This window comes from Hyperolius riggenbachi, chromosome 7 (assembly GCF_040937935.1).
Source record: "Hyperolius riggenbachi isolate aHypRig1 chromosome 7, aHypRig1.pri, whole genome shotgun sequence".
NCBI classification, from domain to species: domain Eukaryota; kingdom Metazoa; phylum Chordata; class Amphibia; order Anura; family Hyperoliidae; genus Hyperolius; species Hyperolius riggenbachi.
The window spans coordinates 318,193,491-318,218,826 of record NC_090652.1 but is presented as its reverse complement, the minus strand read 5'-3'; the positions used below and the strand labels follow the sequence as shown (position 1 = coordinate 318,218,826).

General features: G+C 48.5%; 1 protein-coding gene across 8 annotated transcripts in view; it reads left to right on the top strand.

The window, feature by feature from the left end:
• Positions 1-25,336, top strand: part of LOC137525248 (kalirin) — a 469,346-nt gene that overhangs the window by 249,576 nt on the left and 194,434 nt on the right. For all 8 annotated transcript variants that reach the window (XM_068246262.1, XM_068246265.1, XM_068246261.1 and 5 more), the window contains 8 exons: positions 4,680-4,849; positions 5,417-5,591; positions 9,415-9,610; positions 10,598-10,764; positions 15,474-15,593; positions 16,667-16,885; positions 19,197-19,346; positions 23,264-23,378. In XM_068246262.1, the coding sequence (XP_068102363.1) occupies positions 4,680-4,849; positions 5,417-5,591; positions 9,415-9,610; positions 10,598-10,764; positions 15,474-15,593; positions 16,667-16,885; positions 19,197-19,346; positions 23,264-23,378 (1,312 nt within the window). The remainder of the gene's footprint in view (positions 1-4,679; positions 4,850-5,416; positions 5,592-9,414; positions 9,611-10,597; positions 10,765-15,473; positions 15,594-16,666; positions 16,886-19,196; positions 19,347-23,263; positions 23,379-25,336) is intronic.

Below are 25,336 nucleotides of genomic sequence, written 5' to 3'. Positions count from 1 at the left end.
ATCAGCTTCTCATTGACAGCTGGAGGGCGGGGCCTTGCGCCGGATCATCAGCTTCTCATTGACAGCTGGAGGGCGGGGCCTTGCACTGGATCATCAGCTTCTCATTGCGTCTGATGTGGCGACACAGAAAGATTAGGAATATGCCATGCGATTCCACGGTCGGATTGGCACGGTTGTGGACGGATTGGCACTGATGCAGATGGATCGGCACAGACGCGTACAGATCGGCACGGATGAGGACAGATCACCACAGACGTGGACAGATCACCACAGACGTGGACAGATCACCACAGACGTGGACAGATCACCACAGACGCGGACATATCGGCACAGATGCGGGCAGATCGGCACTGATGCGGACGGATCGGGCACAGATGCGGACGGATCGGCACAGATGCGGACAGATCGGTACACATGAGGATGGATCGGCACAGACATGGACGGATCGGCACAGACATGGACGGATCGGCACAGACGCGGACAGATAGGCACAGACGCGGACAGATAGGCACAGACGTTGACAGATAGGCACAGACGTTGACAGATAGGCACAGACGCGGACAGATAGGCACAGACGCGGACAGATAGGCACAGACGCGGACAGATAGGCACAGACGCGGACAGATAGGCACAGACGCGGACAGATAGGCACAGACGCGGACAGATCGGCACAGACGCGGACGGATCGGCACAGATGCATACAGATCGGCACAGACGTGGACGGATCGGCACAGATGCATACAGATCGTCACAGATGCGGACGGATCGGCACAGATGCGGACGGATCGGCACAGATGTGGACGGATCGGCACAGATGCGGACGGATCGGCACAGATGCGGACAGATCGGTACACATGTGGACGGATCGGCACAGACATGGACGGATCGGCACGGATGAGGACAGATCGGCACACATGGGGACGAATCGGCACACATGGGGACGGATCGGCACACATGGGGACGGATCGGCACACATGGGGACGGATCGGCACAGATGCGGACGGATCGGCACGGATGCGGACGGATCGGCACAGACATGGACGGATCGGCACAGATGCGGACGGATCGGCACAGATGCGGACGGATCGGCACAGATGCAGACGGATCGGCACGGATGTGGACGGATCGGCACGGATGTGGACGGATCGGCACGGATTAGGACAGATCGGCACGGATGAGGACAGATCGGCACGGATGAGGACAGATCGACACATATGCAGACGGATCGGCACGGATGTGGACAGATCGGCACAGACATGGACGGATCGGCACAGACATGGACGGATCGGCACAGACGCGGATGGATCCTATACAAAGCAGCAGGATTTGTTCACAGTAGTCCGGTAAGAAGCGATCTGTTTGGTCCGTTCTGATGAGCGAAACACAAGTTTGGATCCTGAATGAGTTTTCCGCATCGGGCAGAATAGTAGAATGGGGATGTCACTGAATGAACACATCTCTGAGGGTGGGAGACATAGGGCCAGATTTCTACAAAGTCCGTATGGGACGTAGCCTAGGGGAGGATCTGTACACTGCAGGGAGTGCTGCGTGCATAACAGGGGGGCTCGTCCGGGATGGAAAGCTTGTGTACGATCAGAGTATGGGAAATGGTTCACTGACACACCAGAGTGTGGGAAACCTTTTATTGAGAGAGGGAAAAGTAAGATACCAGAGATGACTCCAGCCACCACCGCTAAATCTAGAAGGGGCGTATGGTGTGTGTGTGTGTGTGTACTGTGTGTGTGTGTGTGTGTGTGTGTGTGTGTACAGTGTGTGTGTGTGTGTGTGTGTGTGTGTGTGTGTGTACAGTGTGTGTGTGTGTGTGCGTGTACAGTGTGTGTGTACAGTGTGTGTGTACAGTGTGTGTACAGTGTGTGTACAGTGTGTGTACAGTGTGTGTACAGTGTGTGTGTGTGTGTGTGTGTGTGTGTGTAGAGTGTGTGTGTGTTGTGTCTGTTGCTTATGTAAGTTGCAGTTATGATTTTGTGGTTCCCTGTATCCCGTCTGGATTGCCCCAAATGGCCCTTAAAGTGGAACTGAACTCTTGCACAGGACAGAAGGAAAACACAGAGAAATGCACCTTGTATGTATTTACAGAGTTTAGCCTGTCTGATCCCCCCTCATCTATGACTAATCACCACTGTAATTTGACCCCTCAGCTGTGTCACCTGACTGCCTCGACAGATGAGCACATTTGAAAGCACAGGATGTTAACAGTATGTCTGCTTCCATGAAAGCAGGAAGTAGATACACTGCAGATTTATTGCAGTATATGCATCAGCTGTAACAAAGACATATTTATCTTTAAATGTTATTATGCTATTGCTTATCTTTTAGAACAGAGAGGAAGTTCTGAGTTCAGGTCCACTTTAAAAGGAAATAAATATGGCAGCCTCCATATCTCTTAGGTTACAGTTGTTGTTTAATGTCAGTTCAGAAGCATGTCAGACAATGGCGGGGGGGGGGGGGGGGGGGGGGGTGTTTCCTGGTCTCTGCTGTAGCTGCAGAGCTACAGAGACACTGAAGCGAAAACAAAAATTATAATATAATGATTTGTATGTGTAGTACAGATAAGAAATAAAACTTTAGCAGCAGAGATATGTGACTAATATTGTTTCCAGTACAGGAAGAGTTCAGAAACTCCAGTTATCTATGCAAGAGCCATTGAGCTGACTTTCAAAAGGAGAGAGCTCTGTCTTCTGAAGCTTATTATCTCAGTTAGTCACTGTATTGTTTTTTTTCCCTCCAGAGAACAGTTCACAAGTTCGCTGGCCTGCTCAGTAAAATCATTTAGAATGCTGAGTAGTGAGTAAACTGTAAATATTAGAGAATGATGTAATGTTATAAAAAACACTATATAACTGAAAATAAAGATATGAGAATATTTTCTTTGCTTCTAATGTTCTAGTAATTATCCGTACTACACAAGCAATTCATTATATCGTCATACTTTTTTTTTTGCTTCGGTGTCTCTTTAAAGGCTAGAATGGAATACGTAGCGATGGAGAAGCGAGCGATCTGCGGGATTTCTCTGCGAGGATTGCTCGGGGATTGGGGACGGTGGTACGCGATGTGCCCGGCAGATATTTATACGGAGTCGCCCCGGGACTCGCTGGCTCGCTTTAGATGTCGTTCCATTAATTTGGCTAATTTTAGTGTACTGTCCTGTGCGCGGCGCGGGCGGGAGATAATTGGGGCACTCGCTCCTCAGGACGTGTAATGAGTTTTCAGGCTGCAGGACGTGTGAAGGTCGCCGGATTGTTAGCGTGACAGAGAGAAGGATGCCGTTACTGCCAATGTAGTTCAGCGATTGGCCGGTGGTGCGAAATAATCTCACTGGTGACAGCGGGGGGCAGTCAGGCTGGTGTAGCCGGGACTAGAGAGGAGGAGGATGGGAATGACTGACCAATAGCAGCTCCCCCTATCTCTGCATAATGTGTATACACTTCAGACTTGTTTTAAGAAACAATATTTTTGTATGTAACCCGTCAATTTGTCATCGCTGTCTACAAAGCCTATTCATGTCGGCTACAGACTTCTTGTTCATAAGTAGGGGGGGGGGGGGGGGGCAGCTGCCAAAATGGGCAGAGACGGCCCTTTCTATATTCCTTTCTGTGCCTCTGTATAATGCCCCTCTCCTCTCCTTACTGCCTGTGTATAATGCCCCTCCCCTCTGTATTATGCCCCTCCCCTCTCCATACTGTCTGTGTATAATGCCCCTCCCCTCTGTGTTATGCCCCTCCCCTCTCCATACTGCCTCTGTATAATGCCCCTCCCCTCTCCATACTGCCTGTGTATAATGTCCCTCCCCTCTGTATTATGCCCCTCCCCTCTCCATACTGCCTGTGTATAATGCCCCTCCCCTCTCCATACTGTCTGTGTATAATGCCCCTCCCCTCTCCATACTGCCTCTGTGTAATGCCCCTCCCCTCTCCATACTGCCTGTGTATAATGCCCCTCCCCTCTCCATACTGCCTTTGTGTAATGCCCCTCCCCTCTCCATACTGCCTCTGTATAATGCCCCTCCCCTCTCCATACTGCCTGTGTATAATACCCCTCCCCTCTGTAATATGCCCCTCCCCTCTCCATACTGTCTGTGTATAATGTCCCTCCCCTCTGTTTTATGCCCCTCACCTCTGTAATATGCCCCTCCCCTCTCCTTGCTGCCTTTGTATATTGCCCCTCCCCACCATGCTGCCTCTGTATAATGCCCCTCCCCTCTGTATAATGCCCCTCCCCTCTTCATGCTACCTCTGTATTATGCCCCTCGCCTCTGTATAATGTCACTCCTCTCTGTATTATGCCTCTCCCCTCTCCATGCTGCCTCTGTATAATGCCCCTCCTCTCTGTACAATGCCCCTCCCCTGTGTATTATACCTCTCCTCTCTGTATAATGCCCCTCCCCATGCTGCCTCTGTATTATGGCCCTCCTCTCTGTTTTCTGCCCCTCCTCTCTGTATTATGCCCCTCCTTTCTCATATGCCCTTCCCCTCTCCATGCTGCCTCTGTATAATGCCCCTCCCCTCTCCATGCTGCCTCTGTATAATGCCCCTTCCCTCTGTATAATGCCCCTCCCCTGTGTTTTATGCCTCTCCTCTCTGTGTTATGCCCCTCCCCTCTGTATTATGCCCCTCCCCTCTCCATGCTGCCTCTGTATAATGCCTCTCTTGCCCCCTCAGCTGTGGACGTGGATGGAGGATCTGCAGAAGGAGCTGTTGGAAGACGTTTGCGCGGATTCGGTGGACGCCGTTCAGGAGCTCATTAAGCAGTTCCAGCAGCAGCAGACGGCCACGCTGGACGGGACCCTCAATGTGATAAAGGAGGGCGAGGATCTCATCCAGCAACTCAGGTGAGGCGCCAGGCCTGGGGGGAGGGAGTGCGCAGGAAGTGAATGACACAAGGAGATATGGGGGGAGGGGGGGAGTGTGCAGGGTGTACGGGTGACACAGGAATATATGGGGGGAGGGAGTGCACAGGAAGTGAATGGCACAAGGAGATATAGGGGGAGGGAGTGCACAGGAAGTGAATGGCACAAGGAGATATATGGCAGAACTGCGTGGTCAGTATAGATTGTAAATTGTATATAATGAACAGAGGCGCCAAAAGTAGAACATTAGATTAAATTAGCTTAAAAACCAACTTAATTGGCAAAAATAAAGGAGGAAGTGGTGGTCTCACCTCCCTCAAGCAGACACGACAACGACTGCGATTCAGGCAGTCAAACATATTTATTAGAAACTCCAAAAAAATTGCAACGCGTTTCGCAGGCTCAATCCCGCTTCATCAGGCAATACAGGGAGGAGTATCAAGCAATCTGCTCAAGGATTCAAGTTAAGCGCCTTGTGCAGATCGCTTGATACTCCTATTTTTATCTCTTTGCAAGTATAGATTGTAAGCTCTTTTGTCCACCCTGCAGGGACTCTGCCGTGTCCAGCAATAAGGCTCCACACAACAGCTCAATCAGCCACATCGAGTCGGTGCTGCAGCAGCTGGACGAGGCCCAGGTTCAGATGGAGGAACTCTTCCACGAGAGAAAGATCAAGCTGGACATCTTCCTGCAGCTCCGAATCTTCGAGCAGTACACCATAGAGGTAAGCCAGCTCCGCCTCCTCACAACAGCTAGCTCTGCCTCCTCACAACAGCTAACTCCGCCTCCTCACAACAGCTAGCTCCGCCTCCTTACAATAGCCAGCTCCGCCTCCTCACAACAGCCAGACCGATTGACTTCCTCCTGATATCAATCGGTCCGTCGATCGCGCTGTGCGGGAAATTACCGTCGATCGCCCGCGGGTAGGGAGCGCATAGCTTGCGGCGTACGATTCGGGGCCTTTCGACGCAGGTATACATTACCTGAGGCTGGCTCCCGGGCATCCCGTCCATCACTGCTCCCGTCATGGCACCTCCAGCGCTCTATTTGAACTTCCGCTGTCACATGACGGGGACATCACGCCTGGGAGCCAGCCTCAGGTAATGTATGCGGGGGGGGGGGGGGGGGGGGAACAGGCGACAGCGGCAGCTCAGCGGATTGTGAATCGGTTTCATGCTGAAATCTGTTCTCAATCTGTTTGCAGTAAAGGTGGCTATACGATCCCTCTCTGATCAGATTCCATCACAGAGGGATCTGTCTGTTGGTCGAATCTGATGACAAATCGACCAGTGTATGGCTACCTTACGTCCAGAAGGTAATTAAATCTCCCATTAATTTTGAAGAACATAACCTCCTTGCGACCGCCTAACACCAATTGGCGGTCGCAAGGTGGCAGCCCCGGGACCGCGCAACTCCATTTGGCATGAACTGAGGGGGGGGCGTTTTGCTGGGGATCACGAGCGATGTCCTCAGTCTCCCAGGGGCCACGGATTGCCGCTAGGAGACTGTTAGACGGCGAAACAGCCACCTATTTACTTTGTACAGCTTTGCGATCTACGGCAGCGCTGTACTGGGGACAGCTGTGTCACTGGGGAGGCTCAGAGAGCGATCGGCTCACATAGGTGGATTGCAGTGATTGGCTGGCGGGGGAGGGAGGGTAGCAATAAAAAATAAATAAAAAAACAGCTAAATTTATTTAAAAATAAATAAAAAAATAAAAATTGGAGCAGCGATCAGAGCCCACCAACAGAAAGCTCTGTTGGTGGGCAGAAAAGGGGGGGGGGGATTCATATGTGTGTCAGTTGTATGGCTCTGCAGTGAGCTCTTAAAGTGGATCTGAGATGAACTTTTACTCATTGCATAATTGTGTTCCTTTCATATAGTTTATTATAGGGCATTCCTCAAGCCAAATACTGTTTTTGTTTTGTTTTAACAATAACAATAATATTTTTTTAGCGCTTTTCTCCCTGGGGACTCAAAGCGCTGTTTTAATACTCTAATACCCTATAAACTAAACAAGCCACGCCCACAGGTTTTTCACTGTGCCTTGGCACTGTCGCAAGGGCTTATGGGAGCTCAGTCTGGGCAGGAGGAGGGGGAGGTTACTAGCCATTGATTTCAGAGGCAGGAGGGAGGAGGAGGGGGAACTGAATTTACACACAGGCAAGCTGATAGCATCTCCAGCCCTCAGCCTGGGACAATGTGACAAACAGAACATGGCTGCTGTCATTATATCACAGGAAGAAATCATCATAAACTGTTGAAGCTGTTTGCAGCCAGATTTGCTGTGAAAACTATCTAAACTTTAGATAAGATATATAGACAAGTTACTTCTTATAGTTAGTTTTTCATCTCGAAACCACTTTAAATCTGCATTGGCCTGAATTGTAAAACATAGCCTGGTCACTAGGGCGGTGTTAGCCTCTGGTCCTGAAGTGGTTAAACAGTGATGTAAGCCTGTGATGTCACTTTTGGCATCACAAAGAAACGATACAGATGGAAACCGGCAGAAATATTATTTTAGTTTTTCCTCCTAAGTGTGACAATGAACCCTGACATCACCAGTATAGGTAAGCTGCATACGGTATTCCTTATTGAATGATTTTCAGTTAAAATTCACATACGTGTGTACATTGGCTTTCTTCTATATCCGCTCGATGTCAGATCTGAATATCGATCTGATCACTCCCTAAAGTAGTATCTGAAGTGAAAATTGTATGGTGTGTATCAGGCTTTAACCCATTCGCAGCTTCAAAGGAACTCTCTCGTTTGAGATAAGTGAGCTGGTTTTGATCACAGATGGCAGAACTCATTTTGTGCTGTAAATTCTTGGAATGCTTTGATCTCTCTCTGCTGGCAGAAAATATAGAAAGTAAAAGTCCTCTGTTATTGTCTCACACTGCCCCCTAGTGGCAAGGGCTCATAAATACACATTACAGCAGTGCTAATTAGAAGCAGGAAATGTAACAAATAAGAAAATAAAAATAAAAAGTGCTAAAATAAATTCGCCTGAAGAACTTGCAAGCCTTTAAATAAATTGGCTGCTAAAGTGCTAGTAAGAGATGTTTGGACATCCGTATAATGATAATGATGCTTGCCACCTCCTACTCCTCCCCCCCCCATGGTATATTTGTTCCTGTGAGCTCTGGCAGCTAATCTACACCTGAAGAGATCCGTGTTTATATTGAGGCAGACAGGCGTGCGTTGTCATAGGCCAACTCCTGACTGATGTCACCGCTAATTACCCGAATTCATTAGCGCTCTTTGTCTCCGCCGCTCGCCGCTGTTTCCAGAATTTGTTGTTCCCGGATAGATTTCTGGCTTTGTCTGCCTTGTGGAGACATCGATCCTCCCAGTGACTGATAATCCATCGACCAGTCGCTCCCGCGGGGCCCCCCGACCACAAGCTCGCTATGTCAACGGACGCTATTAAAGAGACAGCGCTGTAATTACTCCAATTACCAGGCCTGACATTTGGTGTTTCTTAATTTCTTCAGGTCATTTAGTTGGGTAAAGTCTATTTGGATAATTCCATCCAGTTCTCTCCCTTTTCGTGAGCAGAATTATGTGTAAATGCGATAAGAGGTTACAGCGAGGAAGAGAACGCAGACGCGAGCGCAGCGGTGCCAGACTGCCAGAGAAAATCACTCTACATCTGCTGAGATAACAGGAAGAGGCCTGGGGGCAGCAGTGCCAAATGCCAGTTTCTGGGTCTTTAGGGGGAGGGGTTTAGTCTGCTGGTTTCTGGGGGGGGGGGGGGTAATTTAGAGATGCCAGTTCCTGGGGGAAGGGGGAGTCTGGGAGATGTCTGTTCCTGGGTGTTGTAAGGGGAAGATGCCAGTTCCTGGGTGGAGGGTCTGGGAGATGTCTGTTCCTGGGTGTTGTAAGGGGGAGATGCTGGTTCCTGGGTGGAGGGTCTGGGAGATGCCGGTTTCTAGGTGTTGTAATTGGGGAGATGCCGGTTCCTGGGTGGAGGGTCTGGGAGATGCAGATTCCTGGGTGGAGGGTCTGGGAGATGCCGGTTCCTGGGTGGAAGGTCTGGGAGATGCTGGTCCCCCCACCCAGGACACAAAGGCCATCATTCAGTTGCATTATAAAAGCAACTGAACTATGGTTGAACCCAACAGGCAACTGTGTGGTTACCACTTGGTGTCGCCAGCTCAGCCGTCCGTGTGATTGAACCATCAGGCAGACAGGAAGTTACGCCATTTTTGTTTACTTTACAGCATGGGTGGCGGTTTGCATTTGGCCGCATATCTCCTTATCCGGTGATTGTACATAGATAGTTCATTTCTTAGTTTTATGCTGTACAACAAACAATACATGTGTGCAATACACTTTTAAACAGCTGTAAGGACAAGTGGCTATCTTTAAAAAGATAGGATGCCTGAGGGAAGCAGCCCATCGGTGTTAACATAACTAGGAGTGTGGAAAGGTTACTTGCCCCCCTCCATGGCACAGAGTGCTTTCAGCGGGTTTCTGCGATAAGCAGGATTAGGTGAAATGATACGATGAATTACAATGACTGACGTACATCTCTCCATTAGGTGACGGCCGAGTTGGACGCCTGGAACGAGGATCTTCTCCGGCAGATGAACGATTTCAATACGGAAGATCTGAATCTGGCAGAGCAGCGGCTGCAGCGGCACAAAGAGCGGAAACTGGCCATGAATAACATGACCTTCGAGGTGATCCAGCAAGGACAGGACCTCCATCAGTACATCATGGAGGTGCAAGCCTCAGGTGAGGACAGCTGAGCCAGGACAGGTGGGGCTGGCAGGGTCAGGACACGTGGGACTGCTGGGTCAGGACACGTGGGTCAGGGTGGCCGCATCAGGGTGGGCGGGTCAGGATGGCAGGGTAAGGTGGATGTGGTGGCTGGGTCAGAATGGGCGGGGTCAGGACAGGTGGGATGGCAGGGTAAGTGTAGCCGCGTCAGAGTGGGCGGGTCAGGACAAGGCAGGTCAGGATGGCAGGGTAAGGTGGATGTGGCGGCTGGGTCAGAATGGGCGGGGTCAGGACAGGTGGGATGGCAGGGTAAGTGTGGGCGGGTGGGGATGCCAGGTCAGGACGCCCGCCCCTCCTGCTGCAGTAATATATGTAGTGAGATACTTATGAATGGGGTTGGGGGTGAAAGCGTTACTGGACTTGTAGCCATGTAAACCCAGAACTGAACAAGGCACGTTCGGACAGCCGTCAGCAGGATAAGTGGGCGGAGAATAGCAGCAACGTGTCGGGCAGAAGGCCTGATTCCTGAGAAAAATGTGCTTGTCACTGCAGTGCAGCTCGCGTCTTCCCCACTCTGAGGTTTAGTTGGCCTCACATCTGGCTAAAACGTCTTCAGATTACACTGTGATCTATGAGAGTGTAAGCTGACATCACTAAGGATCTGTTTTTGATATAGCGGCAAAACTCTGCTGGTGGTAAAACGTTGATTGTGATATTTCATCTGTCTCTCTCTTCTCTCCCACCCATAGTCACCATCAATGTAAAAAACACCCCAATAACCTCAACTCCTAAAGCTCGCTGTCTGGGGTTAACTCTGGTCTCTGAGCTCTCATTTACACCACATATTAACATCCTCCTGCTACTTCCATCTCAGAAACATCTCCAGAATGTATCCCTTCCTTACACAGGAGGCTAATAATGCTTTTCCATGCTCTAATCATGTCCCACCGTGACTACTGTAACTCCCAATGTCCAGCAGTAACCTGTTTCTCATCTGTGCAGGAATTGAGCTGATCTGTGAGAAGGACATCGATCTGGCCACGCAGGTTCAGGAGTTACTCGAGTTCCTCCATGAGAAGCAGCATGAACTGGACCTCAACGCCGATCAGACCCACAAACGCCTGGAGCAATGTCTGCAACTGCGCCACCTACAGGCCGAGGTCAAGCAGGTGAGCACTGTGTGTGTGGGGTCTTTTTCCAAGGCAGGCAAAAAGGCAACAAAAAGTGTGCCACCTTAGGCGTCAATGCTAATAGCCACGATTAGCGATACTTTGGGTGCCTAATAAAATATTGGGGGAGGGCGGGTTACGGTTAGGCACCACCAGGGGAGTTTTAGGGTTAGGCAGGGGGGGGGGGGGGCGACCATCAGGTTCTTCCGCCAAACCAGACACACATAAAAAGGGTGGAGATTGGTGTGACCCCGCCCACAGAAAACCATTGCCAGCCTCCGCCTACCCGTAATTGTCCACCTCCTGTTCCGTACAGTGGAACCGGCATGACCCGCCCCTACTGGGGTGATGAGAGGGTTTAAGGTTGCCGGTTCATCCAGCATTTATTAAAGGGGAACTGAAGAGAGAGGTATATGGAGGCTGTCATGTTTATTTCCTTTTAAGCAATACCAGTTGCCTGGCAGCCCTGCTGATCCTCTGCCTCTAATACTATTAGCTATAGCCCCTGAACAAGCATGCAGCAGATCAGGTGTTTCAGTGGCTCAGACTTTAAAGTCAGATCTGACAAGACTAGCTGCATGCTTGTTTCTGGTTTTATTCAGATACTACTGCAGAGAAATAGACCAGCAGGGCTGCCAGGCAACTGGTATTGATTAAAAGGAAATAAACATGACAGCCTCCATATACCTCTCTATTCAGTTCCCCTTTAAGGTGCCCATTAACGGTACAATTTTCTCATCAGATACAATCTTTTGACGCAATTTGAACGATTGTAAGTAATCAGAAGGCAATTATCGATTGTTCACATTTACTGAACGATTCTTTCTTCAAATAAAAATCCAACTTTTGGGTCGATTTTATCCTGTTAAGCAAACGACCAAAGAATCGCGCCTTATCGATCACCTTCATAAACTGTGAATTTTCTGTACAATTCGATCATAAAAATCGCATGGAAAGATCGCATTTTGTGAAAAAAATTGTACCGCTAATGTGCACCTTTATACACATTTAAGAGAATGTGCCGAAAGGTTTTCGTAACAAACATTGTCATTGTTGCAAAACAAAGTCGTGAAAATACGTACTGCGCCAATGTATAGATTTATGGATAGATCCTCCTCTGCGCCATACTGCCTGCTCACTCTCCAGCAGTAGCCAGGCATTATCAGGAGATCGCTAAGAAGGATAGATCCTCCTCTGCGCCATACTGCCTGCTCACTCTCCAGGAGTAGCCAGGCATTATCAGGAGATCGCTGAGAAGGATAGATCCTCCTCTGTGCCATGCTGCCTGCTCACTCTCCAGCAGTAGCCAGGCATTATCAGGAGATCGCTGAGAAGGATAGAATACTCTAATGCTACTACTAAGGATATAATAGAGCTCTCTCTCAGTTGGTGCAACAGGCATTCCTTTATTTATTCCTTTATTTTGCAAAACCTCAAACTGAGGATACAGACACGACAGGCAGCCATTGTGCTCGCATTGCGGCAGCTGAGGTCGGTACAGTGCGGTGCTTCTGCATGGCTCACACTGCCACCTACAGGCAGGACTGCAAACAGCAGCCGAGAATTACTCATTATATACGGTATCTATATATATCACTATATCTTCTCTCTTGCAATGATTGTTTCCTGGGAGCTGACAGTCTTGTCTCCAGTAGGAGAGCTAAATACAAATGCAGTCAGCTCCCATCAGTGGAGAATCCATTATATAAACGGGCTGAGCTGGAAGCAGTGACACCGGAATCTCAGCTTAATAGAAATTGGAATGAGCAGATTGTTGTCCCGGCAGCATCATCTGTTTCTGTAATAAGGCCAGCAAGGCGCACCTGCTGGTGCTGCTGCCAGATCCCCGGCCAGACACAGGCGGGGCAGCTCTCCGGTATAATAATGTGGTGTGACTTGCCGGACAGCAGGAGGTGCCGGTACAGGGTGTGGGGGGCAGGAAGGCGCACCTGCTGGTGCTGCTGCCAGATCCCCGGCCAGACACAGGCGGGGCAGCTCTCCGGTATAATAATGTGGTGTGACTTGCCGGACAGCAGGAGGTGCCGGTACAGGGTGTGGGGGGCAGGAAGGCGCACCTGCTGGTGCTGCTGCCAGATCCCCGGCCAGACACAGGCGGGGCAGCTCTCCGGTATAATAATGTGGTGTGACTTGCCGGACAGCAGGAGGTGCCGGTACAGGGTGTGGGGGGCAGGAAGGCGCACCTGCTGGTGCTGCTGCCAGATCCCCGGCCAGACACAGGCGGGGCAGCTCTCCGGTATAATAATGTGGTGTGACTTGCCGGACAGCAGGAGGTGCCGGTACAGGGTGTGGGGGGCAGGAAGGCGCATCGGCTGGTGCTGCTGCCAGATCCCCGGCCAGACACAGGCGGGGCAGCTCTCCGGTATAATAATGTGGTGTGACTTGCCGGACAGCAGGAGGTGCCGGTACAGGGTGTGGGGGGCAGGAAGGCGCACCTGCTGGTGCTGCTGCCAGAACCCCCGGCCAGACACAGACACGGGGCAGATATCTGTAAACTTTGAAAGAAAAAAAAAAAAACGTGAATAAAGTTTGGTATGTACTGAGTAGTTACAGACAATTTTTTCTGGCTGAATACAATTTCACCATCCATCACACATCATACAATCCATCAATCCAGGAGAAAAAAACAGGTTCCAGGCACCAGATAAGCTCCAAGGGATTCACCACTTTATTTCATCCCCGTTACAGATGGACACATACAGGTGTGTAAGCCGCCTGACAGCCGTTTCACAAGATTGACTCGCTTCCTCAGAGACAACGCAAAACGGCTGTCAAGCCGCTCACACACTTGTATGTGTCTGTCTGTAACGGTGATGAAATAAAGTGATGAATACCTTGGAGCTTATCTGGTGCCCGGTACCTGTTTTTTCTCCTGGATTGATCTGTAGTAAGTCACCCACCCCCAGAGGTAGCCAGAGTGCATCTACTGCCGATATCTGCCTCTTTACATGTCACACATCATACAATTCTTGATTAAATTGGTCTGAATTTTCCAACATGTCCAATCTCAAAAAATCTTTAAAGAAAAAAAAAAAACGGGAAATCTGAAAACAAAAGTTTTCGATTTTTCGGGACAACTGATCGTATTTATCAAATAGGTGTAAAATTGGATCTTTGAATTGTAGGGTGTGTTGCCACCTTAAGAGTTTAATTAAAAAAAATAATATATGATTTATGTTTATTACCTAACATGTAAATAAAAATATTTAATGTTTGATTACTTTACTAAGGGTTAGAGACACACACACACTACAAAAGATTGAATACTTTATCGGGGTTGATTCACAAAGCTATCTTATTTTTCACCTTAAAGGGATTCTGAGATGAGAGTTGTGGAGGCTGCCTTTTTATTTCCTTTTAAGCAATACCAGTTGCCTAGCAGCCCTGCTGATCCTCTGCCTCTAATACTATTAGCCATAGCCCCTGAACAAGCATGCAGCAGATCAGGGGCCTGATTCACAAAGCGGTGCTAACAGTTAGCACCCTGGTGAAAAGCCCTTTATCATGCCTAAACTCAGTTTAGGCATGATAAGTTTAGGTGTGATAAGTTTAGGTGTGATAAGTTTAGGCATGATAAGTTTAGGTGTGATAAGTTTAGGCATGATAAGTTTAGGTGTGATAAGTTTAGGCATGATAAGTTTAGGTGTGATAAGTTTAGGCATGATAAGTTTAAGCACCAACTGCGTTAGCACCGCAGTGCACAGCTGATCAAAAGTTTTACGCTAGCAAAGACTGGTGCACTTCGTATAAAGTTTAATGGCGCTGCTTTGCGTGCGGGACTTTGCAAGCGATCTAAACTTATCTAAACTTATCATGCCTAAACTTATCACACCTAAACTGGCTTTTCACCAGAGTGGTGCAATGGTTATCATGCCTAAAGTCTCTAACTGGGTTAGCACCGCTTTGTGAATCGAGCCCCAGGTGTTTCTGACATTATTGTCAGATCTGACAAGATTACCTGCATGCTTGTTTCTGGTGTGATTTAGACACTACTGCAGCCAAATAGATTAGCAGGGCTGCCAGGCAACTGGTATTGTTTAACTGGCAATAAGTGTGGCCACCTCCATATCACCTTCACTTTAACTGTAAAGAGAGATAAAGTTTAACTATAAAGAGAGATAAAGTCTGCATAGAGTTTGTATGTTCTCCCCGTGTCTGCATGGGTTTCGTCTGGGTTCTCCGGTTTCTTCCCACATCCCCAAAACATACAGAAAAGTTTATTGGCTTCCCCCTAAATTGGCCCTAGACTATGATGTACATGTGACTAGGATAGGAATCAGATGGAGCGGCGCATGTGACGTCACGCAACGTGTACAATGCAGTTGGCCATCGCTCAGCCGAGATTATCCTCCAGGAGGATCTCTTGCAGATCGGTGGTCGGGGGCCGTTCTACACACGCATGATTATCGGCTGAGGCGGTCGTTATTTGCTGCCTCAGACAACTTTAATCATGTGTGTGTATGTAGCTTAAGCCAAATAAGGAGAGATAAATCTTGGGCTAAGTCATTTAAGGAGAGATAAATTGTGAGTTGTTAAGTAAGCTGAGATATTTTAACAGAAAAGCTTTGCGACTCCGCCCCCTTGGCTCAGACCAGATGATGAATGATGCTAGAAGTTGCAGTAACTTCTGTGATATTGTTGAAGTGTGTCAGGTGCTACCCTCACCCGCTGTCTTCTCCCTTCCTCTCCAGGTCCTGGGCTGGATCCGCAATGGGGAGTCCATGCTGAACGCCAGTCTGGTGAACGCCAGCTCGCTATCGGAGGCGGAGCAGCTGCAGAGAGAACATGAGCAGTTCCAGATGGCCATCGAGGTGACCCGACTGCCACCGCCGCTGTCATATGGGGGGGGGGGGGGATAATGACTTGTTCCTGTCCTCAGGAGGGTTCCGTGTCACGTGTAGCTGATAGGTTTATCCAGACAGGGACAAGAGAAATTGGAGCAGCCAATTATTAAATGAAACGAGGACTGTGATTGGTCCCTCAGGACAGCTGCTTCACTTGAGCCTTAGCTGCCATCAGACTAAGCGGACAGATCAGGCGCTCTATTTTTATTTTTTTCCCGGCAGAAATCCCAGGTCCCCTTTAGCTGTGCGATGCGTTGTAGTATGTAAGGACGGGACCCCGCGTGAAGGTAACATCAGACACTGCGGGCTAGAGTATAGCTAAGCCTGGATCACTGAACCACCTCTGGAGGCCACACAATGACCACGTGGACATTCTGGTGTCTGGTGGTCTTTTTTACCACGTTAAACTTTCAGGTAGTTAACTTTGGACATTGCGCGGCCTGCATTGTTTGCTGTGTTTTAGAGACAAATGTATTATAGTCAGTATGTTACTGGTAGATTCTATCAACACAGCCAATCCTGCTGGGAAACGTGACTGGCCACTTTTAGGACAACTCTATGATTGTTTATTTTTGGATAATACTGAAGGGGTGAGGAACTGTGTTTGTGCTCATTATGGGGTGATCCCATAATGCTCTGAATTGGGAGGTGACTGGATCCAGAGCGCACTTTCCCTTCCATTCTTTTTTGGTCCTCAGGTTTTGCCTTCCTGTTCCATGGACCTCCATGGCTGTACCATAAGCCCCGGTAGTCTGTCAGGAAATGTCGGCTGCACAGAAGGGTTAGTTGGTTGCTGTGTCTGTGGCACAGGTGGAGGTAAAGGTGTTGTGGAGCATCCAGCCAGTTGCCAATGAACAGGCACAGGTGGATGGAGATTCTTATAAACCCTTTCCATACTATCTGAAGCTGAAATCACTATGGCCCATCCCTTTCCCTGTAGCTGGAGGGCTTTATTGCTGTGTAGGGGATTGTAGATTGTACCTTCATACACGTTGCACTAATGCCCTGTACTCTCCTGTCCGTCATTGTCCCCCCTCCAGTCCCTGTTTAATGCCAGCTCCTTGCAGAAGACCCACCAGAGCGCCCTGCAGGTTCAGCAGAAAGCAGAGGCCTTGCTGCAGGCCGGACACTATGACGCCGACGCCATCCGGGAGTGTGCTGAGAAGGTGGCCATGCACTGGCAGCAGCTGATGCTGAAGATGGAGGACAGACTCAAGCTGGTCAATGCCTCAGTGGCCTTCTACAAGACGTCGGAGCAGGTGAGCGGAGATCTGTGCCACACCACTGGGCTACTTCCTGTACAGGGCAACCTCACTTCCTGTACAGGATGGCATCACTTCCTTTACAGGAATCATAACATCCTGTACAGGGCAGCATCACTTCCTGTACAAGAATCATAACGTCCTGTACAGGGCAGCATCACTACATGTACAGGGCGGCACCACTTTCTGTACAGGGTGGCATCACTTCCTTATCTAGAATGGCTGGATGGTGTAATGGTTAATGCCTCTGACACGGGAGACCTGGGTTCGAATCTCGGCTCTGCCTGTTCAGTAAGCCAGCACCTATTCAGTAGGAGACCTTAGGCAAGTCTCCCTAACACTGCTACTGCCTATAGAGCGCGTCCTTGTGGCTGCATCTCTGGCCGAACACTGCTACTGCCTATAGAGCGCCCCCTAATGGCTGCAGCTCTGGCCTAACACTGCTAATGCCTATAGAGTGCCCCCTAGTGGCTGCAGCTCTGGCCTAACACTGCTACTGCCTATAGAGCACCCCCTAGTGGCTGCAGCTCCGGCCTAACACTGCTACTGCCTATAGAGCACCCCCTAGTGGCTGCAGCTCTGGCCTAAAACTGCTACTGCCTATAGAGAGCCCCCTAGTGGCTGCAGCTCTGGCCTAACACTGCTAATGCCTATAGAGCGCCCCTAGTGGCTGCAGCTCTGGCCTAACACTGCTACTGCCTATAGAGCCCCCTAGTGGCTGCAGCTCTGGCCTAACACTGCTACTGCCTATAGAGCCCCCTAGTGGCTGCAGCTCTGGCCTAACACTGCTACTGCCTATAGAGCGCGCCCTAGTGGCTGCAGCTCTGGCCTAACACTGCTACTGCCTATAGAGCGCGCCCTAGTGGCTGCAACTCTGGCCTAACACTGCTACTGCCTATAGAGTGCCCCCTAGTGGCTGCAGCTCCGGCCTAACACTGCTACTGCCTATAGAGCACGTCCTAGTGGCTGCAACTCTGGCCTAACACTGCTACTGCCTATAGAGCTCCCCCTAGTGGCTGCAGCTCTGGCCTAACACTGCTACTGCCTATAGAGCTCCCCCTGGTGGCTGCAGCTCTGGCCTAACACTGCTACTGCCTATAGAGCCCCCTAGTGGCTGCAGCTCTGGCCTAACACTGCTACTGCCTATAGAGCCCCCTAGTGGCTGTAGCTCTGGCGCTTTGAGTCTGCCAGGAGAAAAGCGCTATATATGTGTTTGTCTTAGAAACCTAAAGCATAGCTCCCAACAGTCCCTCTTTTGGAGGGACAGTCCGTCTTTGAGAGCCCCGTCCCTCTGTCCCTCTTTCCTCCTCATTTGTCCCTCTTTCTATGTAAATATATAGATTTCTCTACTAAAAAGTGTGATTGACTCTAAACTTCATTCCCTTCCTTTAAATTGATATATTACTAATTTTAAAATGTTAATATGAAGGAAAATGAACCATGATAGACAGGACCAGTGTGGTTTGAATTATAAAACAACATATTTTTCTTATGAAATGTGCATGGTATGCGTGAATAGGGGTGTGACAGGGGCGTGATCAGGGGTGCGGCAGGGGCGTGGCTTAAGTGCCCCTCTTTCTCATCTCAAAAAGTAGGGAGATATGGTATGCTAAAGTATACTTGAGATGAATGGGAGAAAATTATTTTTACTTACCTGCGGCTTCTTCCAGCCCCCTGTAGTCTGTCAGCTCCCTCAGTGTCTCTCCAGTCATCCCCCATCTTGCTGCTATGAGCACTGTAAAGCCACGCCCCTCCTCCATCACACTCCCCGTGGCTCGGAGCATTCTGCACAGTGACTGCACAAGTTTTTCATCTCACTGCGATGAATGATTCATATCATGTGAAATATCTTTTGGCCTCCTGTTACCTCCTGTGGTGAGCTCACCCATATCTCCCAACATTTTAAGATAAGAAAGAAGGACACTTTAAGACACACCTCTTTCACACCTCTAACCACGCCCCCACCACACCCCTCGCCATGCATATCAGGAAGAATTCAGAAGCAAAAGATGGAGTATCATTCAGACCACACTGGTCCTCTATATCATCATTAGCTCTCCTTCATTGTAACATGTGAAAATAAGAAATATATCAATTTAAATGATGGGAATAAAGTTTAGAGTCAGTTAATTACATTTTTCAGTAGAAGAATACTTATATTTACACAGATCCGCACATCAGTCCAGAAAGAGGGACAAATAAGGAAGAGGGTCAAGGTTACCAAAGAGGGACAGTCCCTCCAAAAGAGGGACAGCTGGGAGCTGGTGACGCCCCCTCACTCGCTGGTAACGCTTTGCTCTTGGCGCAGGTATGCAGCGTGCTGGAAAGCCTGGAGCAGGAGTATCGGAGGGATGAAGATTGGTGTCGGGGCCACGATAAGCTGGGGCCCACATCGGACACGGACCACATCATGCCGCTCATCAGCAAACATCTGGAGCAGAAGGAAGCCTTCCTGAAGGTCGGTCACCTCTGCGGCTGTCCTGCCGACATTCCTTTGTATTTCTGAACAGTGTGTCGCTATAATAGCCAGATTTCATACATTATCAGCAGCGTCCTGAGGAAGGGGCACACTCCACGAAACATTTTGTCGCAGTACTAAATTACTGACATATAGCAGAATGCAGTAAATTATTTAGCATAGACACTTTTATGGTAATTTTCCTGGTTTGAGAATCAGAAACCTTTCCTATAGCTATATATTCCTGCATATTGTTTTGTAGCCCCGCCCCCAGTGATGTTTAGCTTAGGCTGTTTAGCTATGCGGAATTCTTCCCCGTACACCCCGCCCCAGTGTAATGCTGGGTACACACGTTGCGATTTCCCGCTCGATCGATTCGATTATTTTCAACATGTTCAATCAGGTTTCGATGGATACAGCCGTCGATTTTGCATACTTAATATGCAAAACCGATGGCTGTATCCATCGGAACATGATCGAACATATTGGAAATTATCGAATCGATCCCGCGGATCGAGCAGGAAATCACAACGTGTGTACCCAACATAATGGAGCTTGAAAATAGACCAGACAAGTCTCACCCAGGTTTTAAACTAATTGGTCCATTTTTAAGCTACACATATTTGCATAAACATTTACATACATTTTGCATAAACTTAGAAGTATTTGCATATCATTAATCATCCCTAGTCAGAAGACAATGATGGTGTTAGTAAGGAACAATCTTACCTTAATATAAACACGTTGTTTATATTGGTGTCCAATATATACATTCCAGGAATGTCTTATATTGTTCTCCCCAAATGGTGTCCTCCTGTGTCCCCTTCTGTCCTCCCTTCTTTCCCCTTTCTTTCCCTAAGTGTCTCCTTGTGTGCTCCCTTCTGCCCCCTATGTGGCCACTTCTGTCCTTCTATCTGCCCCTTGTTTGTCCCATTCTGTCCCCGTGTGTCCTCTTCTGTCCGCAGGTTTCCCTTTCTGTCCCCTGTGTGCTACTTTCTGACCTCCCGTCTGTTCCCTGGGTGTCCCCAGGTGTCCCCTGTGTGTTCCCTTCTGCCCCCCGTCTATACCCAGGTGTCCCCTGTGTGTCCCCTTCTGTCCCCCGTCTGTTCCCTGGGTGTTCTCTTCTGTCCACCCTTCTGTCCCCAAGTGTCCCCTTTGTGTCCGCGTGCCTCCGCTCCCTCCCCCTTATCTCCCGCTTCCCCCGTGTATGTAGATGTGCGTAGCGGCATGTCTTACGTATCCATGCTGCCCGCGGAGACTAAACCTCTTTCCTTCCGCACTTCTCCCCCTAGTGTCCGGCTTGTGCTGATTGTGCTATGATGACACGATTAAGCACAAGCCGGCCACTAGGGGGAGAGGTGCGGAAGTGAAGAGGTCGGCGATCTCTGCAGGCAGCATGGATACGTAAGACTGGTGTGTGCTGACCAGAATTATTTTCCCAGCCGGGTGGTATGAAAAAGTAGCTGGCTGGGTTGCAACAGAGGGAATGCCGGGTCGGCCCTTCTCTGCGGAACTCTGCTTACAGCACAAGAGGAGGATTAGGAGGTAAGCCGATGACAGCCGGGTGCTCACCAAAGTTAGCCGGGTGGAGCGCCCGGCTGAAAGAGCCTGGGGAGATCACTGGTAAGATATGCCGCTACACATATCTACATACACCGGGGGAGCGGAGACATGGAGGTAAAAGCGTCCGGGTTTGTTGAACCGCAACGCACCAAAGCACAGCGTTAGATGATAAAAGTAAAATGGAAGTCTATGGACTTTTATTTTACCTTAGAAAACGCAAACTATGGACTTTGTGTCAAAACACCAGAAATCAGATGTGGTCTGAAAGAGCTCTAGGTACAGAAGCCAATGGATGAGGACGGGGGGGGGGGGGGGGGGGGGGGGGGAGGGTCGGGCACAACATCTCTGGCAAACAATGCTGAGGAGGATACAGCAGCTACAGCTGGGCAGCTGTTTCTGTGCTGGATGTTTCGTCGCTCCCTCGGGGTAGGTACCCACTAGAGTTTTCTCGAGCATTTAGGGATCGATTTAAGTCGCTATCGATTTCCCTAAACGCTCTGCCAATGTCAACGGATGGGACAGATTCCACTAGAGCGATCGCAGGACAGGCAGCATTTTGGGAGCGTTTCCATTGTAATGTATTGTATAGGAGCAGGGAAATCGCTCCGCAAAACGCTACCACAAATCACTAGCGATTGCGATAGCGCTTTGTAAGGGGTGCCAGGCCACAGAGCCACTTCCTCAGAGGCATGATACCCTGCAGAAGGGAGGAGATAACAGTGTCCAGAGGAAGCCGCTCTATTTAACACTGGATAGGCTGAGATCTGCAGAAACAAGAACGGTATCAGTAGTATTTCCTTAGCTGCTGTTAAAGGGAAAGAGGTGCCCTGGTATGTATAAAATACATTAAAACCAGTATAAATCGGAAAAGGGGAGGTGGCTTACCTCAATAACTAAATTATTGCATGAACAAAGAATTTTATTTAGCACAGGCAACGCGTTTCGTGGGTCTCAGCCCGCTTCCTCAGTCCAATCACAGTGCCAATAAGTAGAAAAACCAATAGCAAAGGGAGCCTCTTTGCTATTGGTTTTTCTTCTAATTCTGTGCTTAACTTACCCCCCAATGTCCGCTGTTGTAGGGGTTGAGACAGAACACCTGTGGTCCTAACCACAGAGGTTCACTTTTCATAAGGAGGGCGACCACATCCAGGTCTGGCCGGACCACCCTGAGTGGAGTCGCGTTGATTGTTTCCACCTGATTCCTGCGGTTGGTTGCCCCCTTGCAAGCCGCCTTTGTGAGTAGTACTTAACCATTTCTGCCGCCTGGACGTGAAGCTCACGTCCGGGCGGCTGCTCTGCTGCTGTGCTGCGCTTCGGCGCGCGTGAATGCAGGCGCGCCCTCGTGGTGTTCCCCAGTAGCCCTGGGATCAGTGTACGGGAATATGGTTCCTGATCACCGATCCGTGTCCCCCGCAGAAAAACCGAAGCGCTCTCACAAGAGGCTTCAGTTTTTCTGCCCGGAAAAATTTCCGCATCGCCCTTGTACTTCCTCTTAGCGAGAAGCACAAGGAGGGAAAACAAAAATGAAGGTGGCCATCTTGTGGCCAAATAGTAAAACTACATCTACATATTTTTTACATTACAATTTACACATATAACAACATTAAAAATTAACTTTATTTACCACATTAAAATATTACCCAAATAAAATTTTTAATGGAAAAAAAAATTACAATAATAAAACAAAAAAAAGACATAAATAGTTACCTAAGGGTCTGAACTTTTTAAATATGCATTTGAAGGGGGTATACTACAAACATTTGTTAAATTATAAGCTTGTAAATAGTGATGGACGCAAAACGGAAACAATGCACCTTTATTTCCAAATAAAATATTGGCGCCATACATTGTGATAGGGACAAAATTTAAATGGTGTCATAACCGAGACAAACGGGCAAATAAAATACATAGGTTTTAATTATGGTAGCGTGGATTATTTTAAAGGTATAATGCCCTAAAACTGAGAAATAATGAATTTTTTCAATTTTTTTCTTATTAATCCTGTTAAAATGCATTTATAAAAAAATAATTCTTAGCAAAATGTACCATCCAAAGAAAGCCTAATTAGTGGCGGAGAAAACAAGATGTAGATCACTAAATTGTGATAAGTAGTGATAAAGTTATTAGCGAATGAATGGGAGGTGAAAATTGCTCTGATGCATAAGGTGAAAAATCCCCGCGGGCTGAAATGGTTAAATTTCTTTTCTTCACGCTTTTCCTATCTAACATACTACTATAATATTTGGGCTTGCGTTTTTGTCTCCTGTACCTTTTTGCCTAGGCTGCTGCGACACCCGTCCACCTTTGTATTTCCTTAGCCGGTTTATGTCATTGTCATGTGCTTGTCTCCGCAGGCGTGCACGCTCGCTCGCAGGAACGCAGAGGTCTTCCTGAAATACATTCACCGCAACAACGTCAGCATGCCAGGCGCGGCGCCGCACACGCGAGGCCCGGAGCAGCAGGTGAAAGGTCAGTATATGTCGCACGCAGCGCTGTGTGCAGGGAGGCTGGGCTGTCCGTCGGGATTGATAAATGAGCGCAAGCTTATATTACTGCTGGGGAAGGTCACTGATCCGCCATTTATATGGCTTGCATGCAGATTATTATACAGCTTGAAATTAGAGCAATTAGAGGCATTTCCTGAGGGTTATGACTGGCACTAGGGCCAGATTTTCCATAAGGCACTGTAGGCATATGCCTACAGTGCCTTATGTGGGAGATGCGTCCCCTCCTCCTCAGATCACTGACCTCAGGCACTTACACCCTAATCCTAGTCTCATGTCACTTAGGATGATATGAGACAGCGATTAGAGTGTAAGATTCTAAGGACAGTTAGTGACATAAGGCAGGGATTAGAGTTCAGAATACTTTACTTGGGGGTGTGGCCTGTGTTCAGGGGCGGAGTTTAGGGCAACAGGATACCTGTGCCTACAGGGTTCTGGGTTGTAAATCTGGCCCTAATTCGCACATTTCCAAGCTGCATGCAATTTGCGTAGAAGCCAGAATGATCAGTATATTATTGACCATCCCTCACAGTGTACACACGTACAATCGCTCACAGGGGGCGAGACATCATTCCTCCAGTAATAGATCTGTGGCTGAGTGCTGTACAGATGCATTGCTCGATCACTGTCAAACACTAGTCTAGAGACTAGCGCCACGTTCTGTTGCTATGGAGTGAGGAGGAGGGGCAGTGTTCAGTGTACAACAGGCTCAACCTCTCGCACGCCAGATCTCTCAACGACAAATCGGGGTAATCGGGGCCGCCTTACATATGCTGCATTCTCAGCATAGGCGGCCTACGGGACAAGGCATAACTGCTACACAGGTGTGGATCTGCCTCTACTGCCCCCAATGTAGCCAATCCATTGACTCTGGAATGATTTTGGATAGGTAATTCATTTTAAGTATGATCGGATATAGTGGAATATCTCCATGCGGGGGGGGGGGGGGGGGGGGAGGGGGTGGATAGCTGCACAATGTTGTGCTATGTTGAGCGATACAGCGCTTGTTGTACAATCAACATGCAATCGACGTCTATGGTTGTCTGTTGCGGTTGAGCGGACGCTGTAAGAATTCCTCGCTCTCTGAGCTTCCATCGCCCCGATGCCCTAGGTGATAACAGACGAACATTTATAGATGTGGCCATACACCATTCAAAGTTTGATTTTACTGTGATTTTTGTTTGTTTGTTTTTTTTGTTAAAAACAATCGATTGTATAGAAAAAAAAAATATTTTTTCTTTTTTTTTCTGAATGGAGGATTGGTTTGATTTTTCAAAAAATACAATCCATTAAGAAAATTGATTGAATGTAAAAGATCTTAATGTGCCCATTAACGTTGCAATCTCCCAAACGATCGTCTGTACAATTGATCAGATCAAACAAACAGTCGTTCTATCGATCATTCCGTCGATCCAGAGTTTCAAAAGATTCTTGTAGTCTGATTGGCTTGCTAATTATTTTCCCCTTAATTTGTGGACCTGAATCATCGTTTCCAATCGTTCAGGAAATTGGATTGGTAAGCGCCTTAAAGAAAAAAACTGAATATGTGAGGTTAAAGCGGATCCGAGATGAAAAACTGACTATAACAAGTAACTTGTCTATATATCTTATCTAAAGTTTAGCCAGTTTACACAGCAAATCTAGCTGCAAACAGCTTTAATAGAATATGATTATTTCTTCCTGTGATACAGTGACAGCAGCCATGTTGTTTGTAAACATTACACACAGGCAGGCTTGTCTGCATCTTCAGCACTCAGCCTGTGAAAAAAAACCTAATCTTCCTCCTCCCCTCTGCCTCTGAAATCTCTGGCTCAATACCTCCCCCTCCTCCTGTCCAGACTGAGCTCCCATTAGCCCTTGCTACTGTCTGAAAGTGCCTTGGCTCTCTGAAAATCTGTGGGCGAGGCTTGTTTAGTTTATAAG